This window comes from Lacerta agilis, chromosome 4 (assembly GCF_009819535.1).
Source record: "Lacerta agilis isolate rLacAgi1 chromosome 4, rLacAgi1.pri, whole genome shotgun sequence".
In the NCBI taxonomy this organism is placed as follows: domain Eukaryota; kingdom Metazoa; phylum Chordata; class Lepidosauria; order Squamata; family Lacertidae; genus Lacerta; species Lacerta agilis.
The window spans coordinates 39,581,723-39,598,306 of NC_046315.1; the positions used below are offsets into that span (position 1 = coordinate 39,581,723).

At 41.8% G+C, this 16,584-nt stretch overlaps 1 protein-coding gene across 2 annotated transcripts; it reads right to left on the reverse strand.

The window, feature by feature from the left end:
* Positions 1-1,494: 1,494 nt before the first annotated feature.
* Positions 1,495-15,126, reverse strand: GJA5 (gap junction protein alpha 5). 2 transcript variants are annotated; one of them, XM_033146809.1, is made up of 2 exons: positions 14,908-15,126; positions 1,495-3,040 (listed from the first exon to the last, which is right to left on the reverse strand). In XM_033146809.1, the coding sequence occupies exon 2, from the start codon at positions 3,013-3,015 to the stop codon at positions 1,906-1,908; it is 1,110 nt and encodes a 369-aa protein (XP_033002700.1). In that variant the 5' UTR covers positions 3,016-3,040; positions 14,908-15,126; the 3' UTR covers positions 1,495-1,905. The 2 variants fall into 2 exon arrangements, with proteins under 2 accessions (XP_033002700.1, XP_033002701.1); XM_033146810.1 differs by lacking the exon at positions 14,908-15,126 and adding an exon at positions 11,410-11,896.
* Between the last annotated feature and the right edge of the window lie 1,458 nt (positions 15,127-16,584).

Here is a 16,584-nt window from a genome sequence, read left to right on the forward strand (position 1 = left end):
AAAACCAAGCAGGCACACAGACTTCCCCACTAAGGTGAGATGTAGCTCTGGTCCACACTTCTGTTTGTCCTGCCACTTTCCCCCAGGGAAACCTGCTCTTTACCGGTGAATTAGAGCAAACATCAGTTGGGTTTTCTGCAGATTGACGTTTGCTCCCATTCACTGGTGAAGAGCGGGTTTTCTCAGGGAAGGTGGCAAATGGAAAATTGCTCAGACCAGTGTCTATATAGCATGAGAAAACCTCTTGGACCTGTGCTTCCCAAGGCATGGGACAACCAGAAGTGTGGATGAACCCAAAGTGTACTATTACCAATTAAAGGAATCAGTTCTAAATTTGCATCTCTCTATAAATTAACACACACAAATTTTATGCAAATTCACATCCGCTTGGCTCCTGTTTCTTGATGAAACATTTCATCTCCTTTGTGCATACAAGAGGCCATTCTAGTTGGAATGGTCCTCTTAACCCTTGCATTCTCTACTTTTGATCCTGAGTGTATTCTTGCATGACCATTTAAAAAAACAAAAACAAATAAACACACACATCACCGCTAAGTTTAAAATTAAGAATGGATTAAAAAGAGTACAAAATTTTAAAAACTACAAAATATGAATGTGCTTCCCCACACTGGGTTGCTTCTCATTAAAGTATTATTTCTCATTATTAGAAATAAAGCATTATTTCTTCATGTTTCTCATTGAAGTATTATTTTCCATGGGAAATATTGTTTCCATTGAGTAAATATTTCTGTTGAAACAACTCTAGTAAGTCTATTCAGTTACTGTCATACAGAGCTAGTCTTTATCTAGGAGGCTATTCAAATTCTAAAGTAGTTATATACAAACATATCAAAAATTCAAGTAGAATTCATTGCACATTTACTTGGCATAAGTAGGGCAAGCTGGAATAGTATGTGGGGTCCAGTGGAAAGATGAGGAGGAAAACCACTTTATTTTTCATTTTTCTAGGAAAAGGGAAGCTGCCCCATGGTGTGCTTGCAAAATGTCTGAAAATGATGCTAGAAGAGAAGTGGACAAGTGGAAGAGCAGAGGCCCATAGTCATCAGGTCAGTGCTGCATATAAGAAACCAGCCTCATATGGGAAGTAAAGGTTTAGCTCAGCAAGTCAGTGTCTCTGCTTTATTTGAGAGGAGAGAAATAGTGGATGTCACAATCAATGGCACCTCCTTATTAAATAGCAGAGTGTTAGGGTCTGCTAGTTTAAGGATTTGTCCAAAATAGCAACTGAAGCCACTGGAAATTGAAACTATCATAAATCCAATCAAGAAATCCAGGGATTTATAGTGATATAGGGATTTATGAAAGGGCTTGGGACTTCCACTAAAGATGTCACCTTCTCGGCAGTGGCACCTGCCCTGTGGAACGCCCTCCCATCAGATGTCAAGGAAATAAACAACTATCTGACTTTTAGAAGACATCTGAAGGCAGCCCTGTTTAGGGAAGTTTTTAATGTTTGAAGTTTTATTCTGTTTTTAGTGTTCTTTTGGGGGCCGCCCAGAGTGGCTGGGGAAACCCAGCCAGATGGGCGGGGTATAAATAATAAAATTATTATTTTTATTATTATCACTCCTGCACTCTTTGGAAAAATCAGAATGATTATACTGGTTTAAGTGTGGAGTGATATCTACTCAAAGTATACATCAGCTTCAGACCTTTCTCTAGTAACCAAAGCTTATTTTAGTATTTGTTTTGAAATAGATCACTCTCCTTTCTGACTGTTTGTTAACAAACTCAAATAATGAAATAAGCTTTGAAACAAACTTTTTGCAATATGCCAGGCCATTCACTTAATGGACCCCAGACTGCCAGGGTTTCAAAATCTACACTGCAAGTTTTTGTCACATCAGAGAGTCTTCCCTTCCTTTTGCCCCCACAGAACACAATTCACACGGACAGGTCATCAGAGCGAGCCTTACTGCTGGTGCGGCTGGTTTTGCTGAGCCTACGTTTGTCATGGAAGTAGCCATTGGGAACCAGGGTGGGAGCGGAGCTATTGGCGGCCTCGGAGGTCTGAGAATAGTTAACTTGGATAAATGGAGCTTCCCTGTCCACGTCGTCTTGGTTGTGAACCCTCTCGGTTGCAAAATTGGCAGTGTTCTGCTGAGAGGCCATTTTGTTGCTGAAGGGACTGATATATTTCCCACCAGGGTTGGCCAAACACTGATTAAAATCTGGAGGAGGGGTACAGCTTTGGGTCATCTTCGCTTGGGGGTCTGTTTCCAGTTTGCTGGCGACTGGGCTGGGGCTGCGTTTGTAAGAATGGGAGAACTTCTGCTTGGCTTTCTTCCACCCCAAGTGATATAGTTCAGCCAGGCTTAAGAACAGAGAGAGTGCTGCTACGGCCAGCATGAAAACGATAAAGATGTTCTTCTCAGTCGGCCGAGAGACGTAGCAGTTGACTGGGTGGGGGCAGGGCTTCCGTTGACAGATATAGAGCGTCTCAAGGAAGATTCCATACAGCATGTACTGCCCAATGATGAATGCTACTTCCATGGTGGTACGGATTAAAATGCTGCAGACGTAGGTATTCAACAAAGTGCCTTGAAGAATGATCCTCCCACTTGGCTCATCCCAGCAGGACAGCTCCGCCTTCTCGGGTGCTTGGTACTCTTGCTGGTGGAAAGAATCTTCCTTTCTCTGAATTGCTGTCGATGCTTCTTTGGCCTCCTTTAGCTTCCTCTTCTCCTCCATGCGCACTGTGTGCATTGCATGTCCCATGTACAGCAGGGAAGGGGTGGAGACAAAGATGATCTGGAGGACCCAGTACCTGATGTGGGAGATGGGGAAAGCTTTGTCATAGCAGACGTTCTCACAACCCGGTTGCCGGGTGTCACACATGAAGTCGGACTGTTCATCTCCCCACGAAGACTCTGCGGCTGTGCCCAGGACAAGCATCCGAAAGATAAAGAGCACAGTCAGCCAGACTTTCCCCACCACTGTGGAATGCTTGTGGACTTCCTCGAGGAATTCTCCTAGGAAGCTCCAGTCACCCATTTTGGCTCAGCAAAGAGGCTGGCCTCTGAGGGAGAGAGAGAGGGAGGGGGAAGAGAGAGAGTGTGTGTCTTACTGATATAATCTTATTTATGCATAAAAGTATTTCTGTACTTCCATATCATCCTATATCAGGGCGGTGTACAATGTTATAACATATAACACCATTTTAAAAACGCAAATGCAATGGAAAAGAAATAATTGCCAATAAATAGTACTTCCTTTGTAGATAGAATAGCATTTGAAAGGTTCCAAAACTGCCACAAAAGCAACTATAGCAGTGTTTTTCAACCACTGTTCCGCGGCACACTAGTGTGCCGCGAGATGTTGCCTGGTGTGCCGTGGGAAAAATTGAAAAATTCAAGAGAATTACTTTATATATAGTCAATATAGGCACAGAGTTAAATTTTTTAACATTTTCTAATGGTGGTGTGCCTCGTGATTTTTTTCATGAAACAAGTGTGCCTTTGCCCAAAAAAGGTTGAAAAACACTGAACTATAGAAGCAGATAAAGGCAACTTTTTTTTTTTTTTTTTTTGTAAATAAAGCATTATACGACTTCATTATAGTATACTGAAGTAGGATAACTACCAGTAAGTCGAAGTACTTCTGGAAAGTTGAAAAATGCGTCTCTTGGTCTCAGCATTACCAATTCATATTTTACCCCACTTTGTTATTTTAGTTGTTTAATCTAGCAAAGAAATTGATTAACAGTATAATAAACCTAAACACATCTACTTAGAAATAAGTCACATTGAATCCAGGGGGGAGTACTCCCAAAGAAAGTAGGCAGTGGACTGCAACCTAAAGCTTGCAGTTCTGCCTTTTTTATACATCAAAGCACCTCTGTAAGCATATCACAAGTACTCTCAGCCACCTTGCATGGGCCCACTCGTGCCTAAGTCTTTGGTCATACAACCATGCCTGTCTACCATGAACTCACTGTGCGATGACCTCATTTAACCTAGTAGCCAAACTCTCCAGTGTTTCTATTCACCACGCTTCTACTTACGTATCTATTTCCCTTCCTCAATACAGTCCCATTATAAGTTGGGCAGCAGAACACAACTTTGAGTGAGCGGGTGTCTACACATCTGGATGTTGCGGTCGACATCCCTATGGCACTTTTTCTTTGACATCACCCAGCTATAAAAACCTTTTGTTACCTTCTTTCAGAGGAGGGAAGTTTTCCCTTCCTTGTTTTCATGGCCATAACTTCCTTTCGCTTGTGGCATCACATGCGCTGAATGGGAGGGAAGACAGAGACACCGTACTCCATTACTCTTCGCTCCAGACAAAGCAGCGTTCTTGACAAGCAAAGAATAGCGATGCAGTTTAAAGAACTCCCTGTTACGAGGTGGGCAGGCCATTCCACCCATGTAAGCTTCTGCTTCAGAGAAATCTCTTTGTATGAACTTCTGTTATTTGCTGCGGGGAAGCCAAGAATCCTTCACTTAAAACACACACACACACACACACACAGACAGAAACCTTGGAGGCCTAGCTAAAATTGGATCTGCAGGGATATAAATAGCAGACCTCAACAGCTAGCACTATGTTTTCCCACAAGAAAGGTGACCAAAGACTGTTAGCCCTACATTTAGTGATTAAATGTATTTTTTAAATGCATGGCTGTTTCCCTACCATATGGTACATGGAAGTCTGTTGGCTGGTGCAAATTTGAATGAAAATCTATATGGCCAATATAAGTTTGGGAAACTTGACTTTTGAGGTTTGATCTCAATATACGTTGGACCCTTTCCACATAGATCTCTACTAGGAAATAAAATCCCCTTGCAATGGGGAAAAGAGCCAATTTGAGTCTGCCTTCAGGACCTTCTCTGTAAAATGCTTCTTGTGATGGGTGCTGAAGTTGTGATGGGTGAAATTAAGATATTACAATATTCACTGCACAAAAGGAATGCTTGAAGCTGAGCCCCTCTAGCATGGATATTCTTAAACAAGGATGTCTGTTCAAAAGGAAAACATTGATGCTGATGGCTTTTGGTGCCTTTTAGATGTTATAGCAGTGGCTTTGGAATAGTTTTTCCATAGCTTCATCCCAGGGTGTGGTTGTAACATTTACCGGTATGGCACCGTACAATTGGGGCCAATTGTGTTGGTTCCTGATTCTGGTTCAGCTACGGTCATATATGAAGGACTTACACAAATGGCCCCACCTATGCAGTGTTGAGCTTTTAAACATTATGACATCCATTCTCACCTTTTGGTCCCCGTATGTTGTTGGACTACAGCTCCCATCAACCCTAGTTAGCAGGACCAGCAGTCAGGGATGGTGGGACTTGTAGTCCAACAACATATGGAGACCCAAGGTTGAAAAAGGCTGCATTATGGCCACACTGGGATGAACCTCATGGAAGAATAACTTCATATTTGGAAGTCAAGCGGATAACTACCGCTGAAAGGGCTTTTACTGCATTGGCACCCATTGGCACCCATGCTAGAAATTTCTCCCAAGGCAACTTTGCCTAGTGCCTTTAAACTTTGAAGTATCAAGAAAAGGTTTCTCCAGTGTGAAATTGTTTTTGTAAGTGCCTTGAGAGCTTCTGCCCCAGAGTGGGACATAAATCTCTCAAATAGACACATAAATTTTAATTAAAATAAAAAGTGAATCCCAGGGATGACTTACAGCAGGGCAATCTAAAATCAATGCAGGATTCAACATTATGTTGCTGCTTTTTAACACTACCAAATAAACAAGATACTTAACAATAATCAATCTAGAACTCACACTACAAAGGTAAAGGGAGAGGGGGGAAAGACACTAGTTGTCTCTGAGATGCTCTGAAATTTCGGAGAGTCTTCTGGCTCATTATCATTAAAGAGTCTCTGTTGTTTTGCTACACATTGCCCTCTGAAACCACAGAGATTATTGTAAAACAATTGAAATGGAAAGTATACTCCAAAAGCTTCCCTCCATGTTTATGAATGCTGTGAATATACTGAGTTGAAGGACTGCAAGCAAACGATAATGCTAAGTGGCATTATCATACCTTGGGTGTGAGTGTGCTGAACGCTGCTGCACAGATGGGCGTTTTACTTCGTATCTTTATCAGCGAGCTCAAAGCTGACTGAACTGGCATGTAACAAAGCATGTAAATCTTACGTCTGGTACTAAATTGGGAGGTGTTGGATATGCCAGTGAGGACAGCCAAATAATACGGATGAACCTAGGAAGATTAAGAAATACTGTATTGACATAGTTTGAGTGCGGTGGAAAGAGAAGACTACAGCTTCATTTTTCAGGCTGTATTGTGGTGCGGTCAGTAAAAGGGAGGTTGCTTTTATTTGTTTATTTAAGGAGACGCAAGGTAAAAAATGACGGAACAAGATGGATAAATGCCTCGTAGCAAAAACTTAGCATGATACTGGTCTAAAGAAGGACACCATACAGCTTTCTCAGCATTATATGGAACATCTGAATTTTGCACAGATGCATCACAAGCTGTATTTCTTGAATTCCATGGTGCTTGGTTCCGCTGTTTACTCTACCCCCTTCTAGTCTCTTTTCATGTACGTGTGTGTATGTGTGTGTGAGAGAGAATATCTAACTGCAGATAATACTCCATGCATCACAATGGGCTTCAGTTCACAAAAGCTTCTGCCATAACTTCTGTGTGAGGTTCTTAAGGCACCATGTGTTCGCTGCTGAATCAATGGTGTTTAGTTTATTTATTTTTACTAGAACCTCAAGATTCATCAATTGGAGCTCATGGTTTGGGTGCAAAACAGTGGCTCAAGAGGCCAGGTAAATTACCTATGAGTGCAATGGCCTGTATATATGTAAATACAAATTTAGTTAACTACAGATCAGGGATTCTAACTACCTAATTTAGGTTGGGGTAGGTAAGGTATTGTAACTTGTGACTGGGAGACAGGAAATCCTTACATTGCAAATTATTCAGTAATCTACCATCAGATCCTGGTCTTCTTTTCTCCCATACCTGGTCTATTAGACAAATGGACAGATGTTGCTTACTGACATGTGACAATATGTCCACATTCTAACCTCCATACAAATTAGCTAGAAAGGGGATACATAACAGTTTGTCTACTGACAGAAATGAGAGGGGCTGAATTTTTTAATTTTTATGGGAGCAAATTAATCAAACACATTTTTGAGCAGTTTTGTTTTTTCAGTAGATATTCACCCAATATTTAAATATCAGGGCTTTTTATTTTTTAAAGTCTCCTCTGAAAGGGAGGGAAATCAATTTATATACTGCTTTTTCTTTTTGTGTGTGTTTTGGTTCTCTGATGAGATCTTTTGGTCTGTTCTTGATCCCCACTGTGCACGTAACTGCTCATCCGTTCTATTTCTTTCAAGTGCTGCGATGACACAAAGGAGACAAGGACAGCAGAGGAGGGTATGTGAAATCAACCTACAGGCCAAAGAGAAAGGAGCTGGAAGAGGAATGATTGCCTATGCTGGTATGCTTCAGATTCCTTCCAACCGAGTACTGACATTCCCAAGGGCAAAGTACAGGGATAAAATAAAATGTATGTGATAAAAATAATGCATAACTTGCTTGCAACAGTGAGAATACTTTGCATAGTTCCCAAGAGACTGTGGATTCAGAATCTCACCATTCTGAACTCTGAACCCTTAGGAATTGTCTCACCATAGGAAAATCCGAAAGAAGACACAGGGGCAGCTGAGACTGTTCAGTTTGGTGTCTGATTGGTTTTATATATAGTGCATCACCCAGAATTTGCTAATATAGGGACTTCTACAAAGAGGAACCATGTAATATTATTTGTGCCAAAACCATAACCAAGGAAATAAACAACTATCTGATTTTTCAAATACATCTGAAAGCAGCCCTGTATAGGGAAGTTTAAAACGTTTGATGTCTTACTGCATTTTAATTTGTTGGAAGCTGCCTCAAGTGACTGGGGCAACCCTGCCAGATGGGCTGCATCATCATCATCATCATCATCATCATCATCATCATCATCATCATCATCATATTTGGACAGGCAAACATACTCCTCTGCTGCTGCAGCCTCTGATAACATAAAATGTTGAGTACCAAGCAGAAATAGCCTGATCAAGCATGTGCAGTTGAGAGCCAGTGTGGTGTAGTGTTTAGAGTGCTGGACTAGGACCTGGGAGACCAGGGTTCAAATCCCCACTCAGCCATGAAACTCACTGGGTGACCTTGGGCCAGTCACTCAATCTCAGCCTAACCTACCTCACAGGGTTGTTGTGAAGAGAAAATGGGGAGGAGAAGTATGCAGGCCACCTTGAGCTCCATGAAGGGAAGGTGGGGTATAAATGTAATAACAAACAAACAAACAAACAAACAAACAAACAAACACCTCCCATGTGCTGGTTAGGGTTTTGTACAAGGGCTGAGGGGAAAGAGTTCAAATACTCAATGCCATACAGCAATCATGAGTTCTTGTCTAGTACTTGTGGTCTGTTAATTGGAATGAAATTGTACACATTCCAAGTGAAAGCACAAGTTTGTGGTGATAGTATTTGGGAATCAATCCTGATGGAATGGTACTTTTTATTTTCCCTGACTGAATGGCTGAGGGTAAAGAGGGCCTCGATTTTTCCAGAGACCTAACATACATGGACTGACATGCAAATATCTACACACAGATACATTAAATAGGAGTGGGATAATATAACACACACACACACACACACACACACACACACACACACACACACAAACATCAGATATCTAGTTTCACATGGCACATGCACTACATACCGGTAATCATCATATGGGAATTTATTGCCAGAGATATTGAGTAATTCCAAACAAAAAAGAAATTAACAAGTGGGAAATCAAAAGAGCTGTTTCAGCAGAATTCAGATCATGGGCAAGTTGGCTGGTTATGCACAGCTTGCCTCTAATAATAACCACTTCAAAAGAATAACAATGCAATTGTACTTGGTGGTCTAACAATGCCCTCCCCCCCCCCCATCAGCTTGGTCTAAGAGCATTTGGTTTCTCTGGTCTGTTCACCTTCCCATAACACCATGACTGTGATGAGGCCAGCTCCAGCATTCTTATAACTTAAGTAAAGAAGAAACTTCTGTTAGCAAGACCACTTATCTGTCTCTAACCATAGGCAGCCCTTGATCTCTAATTCTATGCACATGTTCTTCTAAGTCCCATTAAATAAAGTAGGACATAGTCTCAAGTCAAAATGCTTCGGAATAGTCTGTTGGTTTCTAGAGGTTACGGCAATTAGAAGAAAACTCTTGTCCTGTCTTCTACTTCCAAATCATGTGACATTTTTTGGTTCCCCTCCCTAAAATTAGTGTATGTGTGAACTTCATCACCACCACTAAAATATTCTTTTTATATAATATTTTTATTAGTTTTCAATTACAGTCCAATAATAGCCTCATTATTTAAAACAGTGTTTCCCAACCTTGGGCGTCCAGCTGTTTTTGGACTACAACTCCCATCATCCCTAGCTAGCAAGACCAGTGGTCAGGGATGATGGGAATTGTAGTCTGAAAACAGCTGGAGGCCCAAGGTTGGGAAACACTGATTAAAAAAACCCACCAATTTATAATGCAATTATTAATACTAGTCATTCAAATACCGAATTATATAATTTAGCTAAAGTGCCCCCCCGCATGCTAGATTTGATGGTTTGATAATTTTCTTTATTTCTGTGTTCCAAAATCTTATTATTTTCAATTGCATTCGTAATCATTTTATTCACTTCATAAATAATAAAGGATGGGGATGAGTCAGCTCTAAGTCTCCATCATAAATCTCTTGCAAAATAGAGCTTCCCTTCCTTATTCCTTTTTCAACACACACAATTCCGTTTGATGCTATAGTCCATATTTATAATCCAATTTATTCCATATTGGCTTGTACAAATATAATTTGAACTAACATTCAGAGGACGGTTGCCGAATCATAAAGGTAGAGAAAAAATCTTTAAATAAAGAAACTGTAGGCTCCCCTCCCCCCACCGTCTTTTGCACCAAATGAAGTTCACACCTTAAAGTCCTTGCAGTTGGTTTGTTCTGCAGTTTGTGATCTCATCTCTTCTAGCATGCGCCTGTACTTTAGTCCAATTAATCTCTAATTAACAGGAGAACCTCTGCTTCTTAATGGTGGTGTTGGAGGGTTTTTGCCAGGCAAAGTGTTTCTACACTCAGCGCCTCCCCGCCCCCCATGGTGGAGCGAGTGCCAGGTACCAAGACAAACTATGAGTGAAGCCCATTCCCCTCTTTCCGGGGGGGGGGGATTTGCAATGATAATCGCCCTCAATCATCCTTGTTTTTCCTTCGCCAACAATCTCCCGCTGTCTTGGAGGCTGCCTCCATTAAGTCAGAACAGACCTGGAAGCCACTCCTAAAATATTCTTCTTTAGATCAGGCTGTTTATCAGCACACTTACCTGGGAGTAAGCTCCAATGATGCAATGGGACTGCTTCTGAGTAGAGTGTGTATAAGATAGTGCTGTCAATTTTACTATGCAAGTAAAAGGTAAAGGTAAAGAGACCAGTTGCAGATGACTCTGGGGTTGAGGTGCTCATCTCGCTTTATTGGCCGAGGGAGATGGCGTACAGCTTCCGGGTCATGTGGCCAGCATGACTAAGCTGCTTCTGGCACGGAAATGCCGTTTACCTTCCCGCTGGAGCAGTACCTATTTATCTACTTGCACTGCGTGCTTTCGAACTGCTAGGTTGGCAGGAGCAGGGACCGAGCAACGGGAGCTCACCCCGTCACAGAGATTTGAACCGCGACCTTCTGATAGGCAAGGCCTAGGCTCTGTGGTTTAACCCACAGCGCCACCCGTGTCCACTATGCAAGTAATGAAGAGCAAATATTCTCCAAAATGCGCACATAAAAAAGAAACAATGTAAAGCTTCCAACTATATCTAGCAAGAAGAATCCAGCCATGTGACAGCAAAGCTCATCTCTAGTGGTTCTAGGTTTCTGCAGTTATCAGATAGCCTTCTCAGCAACAAGAATCCGTTTAAATAACATCAAACTCTCTCTAGGCATTAAAGCTTTCTGTGGTTATCAGATATCAGTGTTATATAAAAAAGCTGAACTAACAGGAAAGCACAAACGGGTTACTGTTTAGGAGATAATAAAAACTAACAAGGACAACATTCATAAGGATGTGAACTTTCTCATGTTAGATGGACACTATTAAACAAGGAAAAATACTCCAAAAATAATATAAAATCTGGACCATTCTAAATAACTCAGCACATGTCATCTTTTTTCTGTAAACTGAGAGAAGGTGGCTGCCCCACTTCAATATGCTTCCAGATTTCTGATGGTTCTTACTGTTGCTTGTTTTAAATTTAAAGAAAGCCAGTTCCAAATTCTTACTCCCTGAGCTTCCCGCAGTTTGTCACATTGACCATTTTACTCACCTGAATGGCCTCTTGTCTTTAAACAACTCGTCGTTCTGTTACTTCGTATGGAGTCTTACCATGGAGTCTTTGGACTTTTTAACCGTCTTCCCACCGCTTTCTCTTTCCTCCTTTCTTTCACCTGTGGTTTCTCACACCCCCTTTGTATCTCCTTCCTATGTATACCCGCTTCCCTCCTCACCCTTTGTCTTTCTCACCCTTCCCCTAGTCACTGTTCTAGAAAAAGGAGTCATTTTATAGGTTTCATCCACCCTTTGTCCGTCTTCCCCTTGTCTCTGCAGGCCTGCGATGCTGACGGTTGCTCTTCTCACTTGTCAGGAGAGACAAGCGCTGCACACCAAGTGCTCTTCAAATAACAGGTCACTATCAAGCTTTCCTTGAAAGTCAGAAACAGCGATGCCCCTTCTGCAACCAGAGCTCTCTGAAGGCAGTTTTACCCGCTCAAGAAGGGAAAGGGTTAGGGTTGAGGGGCGGAGGCAGGCTGTCCCTTGTTGATTCTGGAAAGCACAACCAATCAAAGAATAATTCCTAATGTTCTGAGATTCCCTTATTCTGACAAGAATACTTTCCAGCAAGCCTGTTTGGCGGGGTGGGGGAGCAGAGGAAATATGCATGTACATAAAGCAACATTTGTGCATGGGTCAAAAGTTAAAAATAGAAGGAGCGGGTTCTGGACCGTGTTTGCAACACGAACAGCCTATTGAGAAGAACGTAGAGAGTGACCCAGCATCAATATCAAAGCTTCAGAGGAGAGCAAGAGCTTTGCTACAGATGATATTGCCTACTGAGGGATGTTACCTGTAGTAAACAGGTTTTACTTAGGCTTGGTGTGTGCTAGGAAGAGTGAACCACACTTCATAGGTCTCCCCTCAGTGTGTGGCATGCCCTCCATTTTGGATGAAATATTGCCCTTTGTTCTCTTTTTCACTTCTGTCTGTCAAACTTTCAAATGGTGAGATATTCCCCACAGGGTGGGAAATGTTATTCTCAAATGTGTGGCTTCTAATAAAACATACATTGTTTTGGTGTTATGAGTGTTATGCTCTCTGCCTAAAATGAGAAGGCAGTCAGAGGATATCGTCACAGCAGCCACGAAGTCCTGAGCTACCCCAGAGCCAGTCGCCACAGTGTGGATGTTGAAATCCCCTAGAACCAGAAGTCTGGGAGTCCCCAACACTGCCTCCGAGACCGCAGCGAGGTGGGCAGTAAACCAGCAGAATCCCTAATCTGTCCTGATTGCACAACACCAGAAACACACACTCTAGATCCCCCCCCCAAACTGGATAGAGAGGCTGGAGAGACAGAGAGAATTTCTATAGACCACAGCAACTCCCCCTCTCTGACACTCAAGTCTGGCATGATGTTGTACCATGTACACAGGTGGGCACAGCTGGGTGAGACCAACTCCACACTCTTCATCCACCCAGGTCTCAGTGATGCAAGCAATATTGGCCTCCACATCCACAATCATGGATAAAGGAGGTATTTATATAGCAGCTTCCAACAGTGAGATATGCATAAAGTGGCTCACAACATTATAAATTGGTTTATTATTGAATGCAAAACACTGAAAGGGGGAGGTTGGGGGAAGAAAGCAATATTGTTGCTGTGTGAAACAGCCAGTTGTAGCTACATTAGCCATGCATCTCAACAGAGAGATATTGAGAGATTTATATTATTATTTTTTGCCCCAACATGCATCACTTTGTGATCATTTTACTACTCATTCACTCTGTTTGGAGAGGCCTATTAACATGCTGGGTATAAGACAGCTGTTTGTCTCTACTGAAAATGAACTTTATTCATTGCTGAGGACTGCAGTACCTATGAGGCTACACACATTTGGAAAACACAAACTATCTTTGGCCGTCTATACTGCTCAGACTGGGTAGTTCAGGATCAGCCTGAACTTCTCCAAGGGATCTCCCACTGGACAGCTCAGCTGACCTGAACAGCTGAGAGAACTGAGAAGTGGGGAGTCTGAATATTGTGCACAAAGGGCTTGCCCTTCAATGTGCTTGCATGCATAATTCTTTCTTGTTTCTTCACCCATTCAGCCAAGGTTAGAAGCCAGGAAGAAATACAGATTTTTATTTTTTTTTAAAAGAAAACAAACCCACTCGAAAATGTATTTTAGCACAAAATGATTACAGTTTAAGGATAAGCTCGGTAAGACAGATGTAAACACAAAGACTATGAGGCTGAAAGCATTAAAATTAAATTATTCATCTGTACAGAGATTTGTCTTTTTTAAAATGTGAATTTTGATTGTCTTTCCTCAGCACTGACTTAACAAATGTCAAAATCTGGGAAATACTCAAAATTTAAATTTGACCTCAAATGGTGACACCTGAAATTCAGAAATGAAATCTGAGATCACCATTCAATTTTCAGGAGTATGCTCGATTTAATTAATGAATATGATGAAAATAAAGTTTCTATATTCAGTTCCATGTGACCTACGCTATCAACTATTGATTGCTATAGCCTGTCCAGTGTCATATTTCATAGAATCATAGAGTTGGAAGAGACCACAAGGGTGATTTCATGTCGGCTGCTGCATTTCAGATGCTGTCAAGTGACAACAGCTTCTGCACATCAGCCATCAAAACTTGAAAAAATGCTAACTACTACTGCACGTCAACTGTCACAGATTGTCTGCTTATGGGCATTGAACCTTAAGCAGCATTTTAATTTAATTTTATGCTTATACTCCAGTAACTGTCTGAGGCATCTGATTCTAATAGAGATAATAGAAACATTCCTTTGCATAGATCACTTCTGGAGATTAAATCCTGTGACTTTAGATTCGTTGTCATTATCTTCATATTATTCTCCCTTTATATACCTTAACAGCCTTCCTCTCCAACAGCCACAAGAAATCAAGGCAATCAGTCCACTCAGAGGTGCAACTGATAAAAGGGGAAATGAGACCATACTATTTGCATAATGGGTAAGAAACAAAAATTCTAGTTTGCAAAGTGGCAAACCAAAGGAAATTATCTTTCCTAAAGTAAGGACTTCCCCGATGTGAACTTTGTATTAGGTATTTCAAATAAATAAATAAATAAAAAATCAGTACTTGTAGCTGTTTTGCACATTCTTTATGCTTTTTCCCCTTGTTATCCACCAACATTCATCCAGTTAAAGCTGCAATTCTGTGCACAGTTGAATGTAAACTTCACTAAATGCATTGTGACTTACTACCTAGTCAGAGAGGAATCCCTTTCTCCCCGCCATCCCAGAGCAGAAAGTGTGATTTGGGATGATGTGTGATTTGTTCAGCACATAATCTTGAATCAATAAAATGTGCTCAAACCTCGTTAAACAAAAGAATTTCAGTGTAAGACCCCAAAAAGAACCTACAAAATATACCCCCCCAACTCATTTTATCAGATTTTCAATAGACAGAGGTAGGGGCACAAAAATAGATGGATGAAGAGGTTTCTACTAATAATTTAGCTTTGGGGGTTGATCTTTGTACTTGCAGGAACATACCTTCTCCGCTTGTATATCCAGGAGGGATCCTTGTCTGATGGAGGACTCTTCAGATTGGATAAACAAATCTCAGAAGAGTGTCAGAACAGCGCGTCTTCTTATCAGGCAGCTGCCAGGAGGTTCCCAAAAAACCTGAAGGAAGCAGGCTGTAGGGTCTCCTAGCTTCTGAGTGCCGTGTGACATGCCCCAGCAGCTGTCGGGCTCCTATAGAGTCATCGTGGTGGATTGGGATATAAATGTGGTCCCAAGAAGGCTTTATTGTAAGCAGGGACTTGGCTCTAGCTGAGCACTTCCTCTGCCTCCCAGCCTCTCTATTTTTAATGAAGGAATCTGGGGCTATCGCAAAGGAAGTCAAATTGTTTTAGGAAAACAATAGCAAAGTAACTAAACGTTTATTGGTTTCCTCCCCTGGGGTCTGGGATGGAGTTGTCAATTGGACTGAAAAGATAGACGTAGTGTTTGTTTAAAAGACTTAATTCACTGGACTAAATCAATCTTGCTTATGTCATTTTTTTTTAAAGAGCGAGATCGTAGACTGATATGGAAGTGAAGCAGCAGCTTAAAAGTGCAAGTAAGATTTGATCGTTAAGCTTGGCTATGCTTTTTAGAGTTTATGGTTATGAAAGGATTGGCTTTGTATTCAACAAAGTTGTTCCATTAGCGCAAGGACTTCTGCCTGTGGAACTGGGCTTCTTCTCCCTCTCCTGCTCCAGGGGGGTATGTTGGAGAGCAAAGGGAGAGAAGAAGAAGGAGTCCTGTTGTGCAGGCAGAAGTCATTGTGCCAATGGGATGACTTCATTGGAGCCAATCTGTTGCCTCTAGACTTAAGTGTCCAACTCTCCCTAATACTTACTGTCCCTGCAATGTTCCCCCACTTGGGTCATTCCATGTTAAGTCTAGGCTTGGAACCCAAATATCTGATGCTACCAGCTTTGCCAGCCTTCCCACATCTTAAGACAAACTTGGACAACCTGATGACAGCGAGTAAACTGCGCCAAAGTGCTGTGCCCTCAAGAAATTGTTACTAATCAGAGTATATCACGGGAGTCTTGGAAATGGCTGTTTCCACAAAGCTGCCTGCTGAGAAGCCATCAGCACTTTGGAATGATAAACCTTACAGGCCTTGCTTCTGGAACATCTGGTGCAGGAGTCTTTTTCGAGACTACCTGCCAGCCTGCCCATTTGCTACATAAATGAACATCGCCTCCGGAGCCAGGAGTGCCAGGAGCAACAAGAGCTTCCACTAGATTCATATTATTCAGTTTAAATGATGAGGGACAATTGGAAGTGAATGGAATTGTCTGTACACGTAAGAAATATATAAGCTTTGCTACCATAAAGCAGTTCCTGGAATTATTGGCATTCGCTTAAGAAGATTCATGAAGGTGTGTGCCCCCCATCCTTTCAGCTTTGCATATCTGTCATCATAATCATCAGCAAACTCTCTTAATTTTGGGCCCACTAGATGTCCCTAAGTGCCGTAGTGTCTAGAATGGAGGCACCTACCCCTTCCCATCCATGTGATCTGGTATCTGCCCACTCCTTGCAGTGAATGGATTTTGGAAATTCTTGATGTCTCTCTCTTTTCTTGTGTTGCTCACGCATAGGGCATTCAACCTGCCCTTGGCACCACATTGTCCAGCTAGCTTTGCCATCAAATGACTGCAGGTTGAGCAT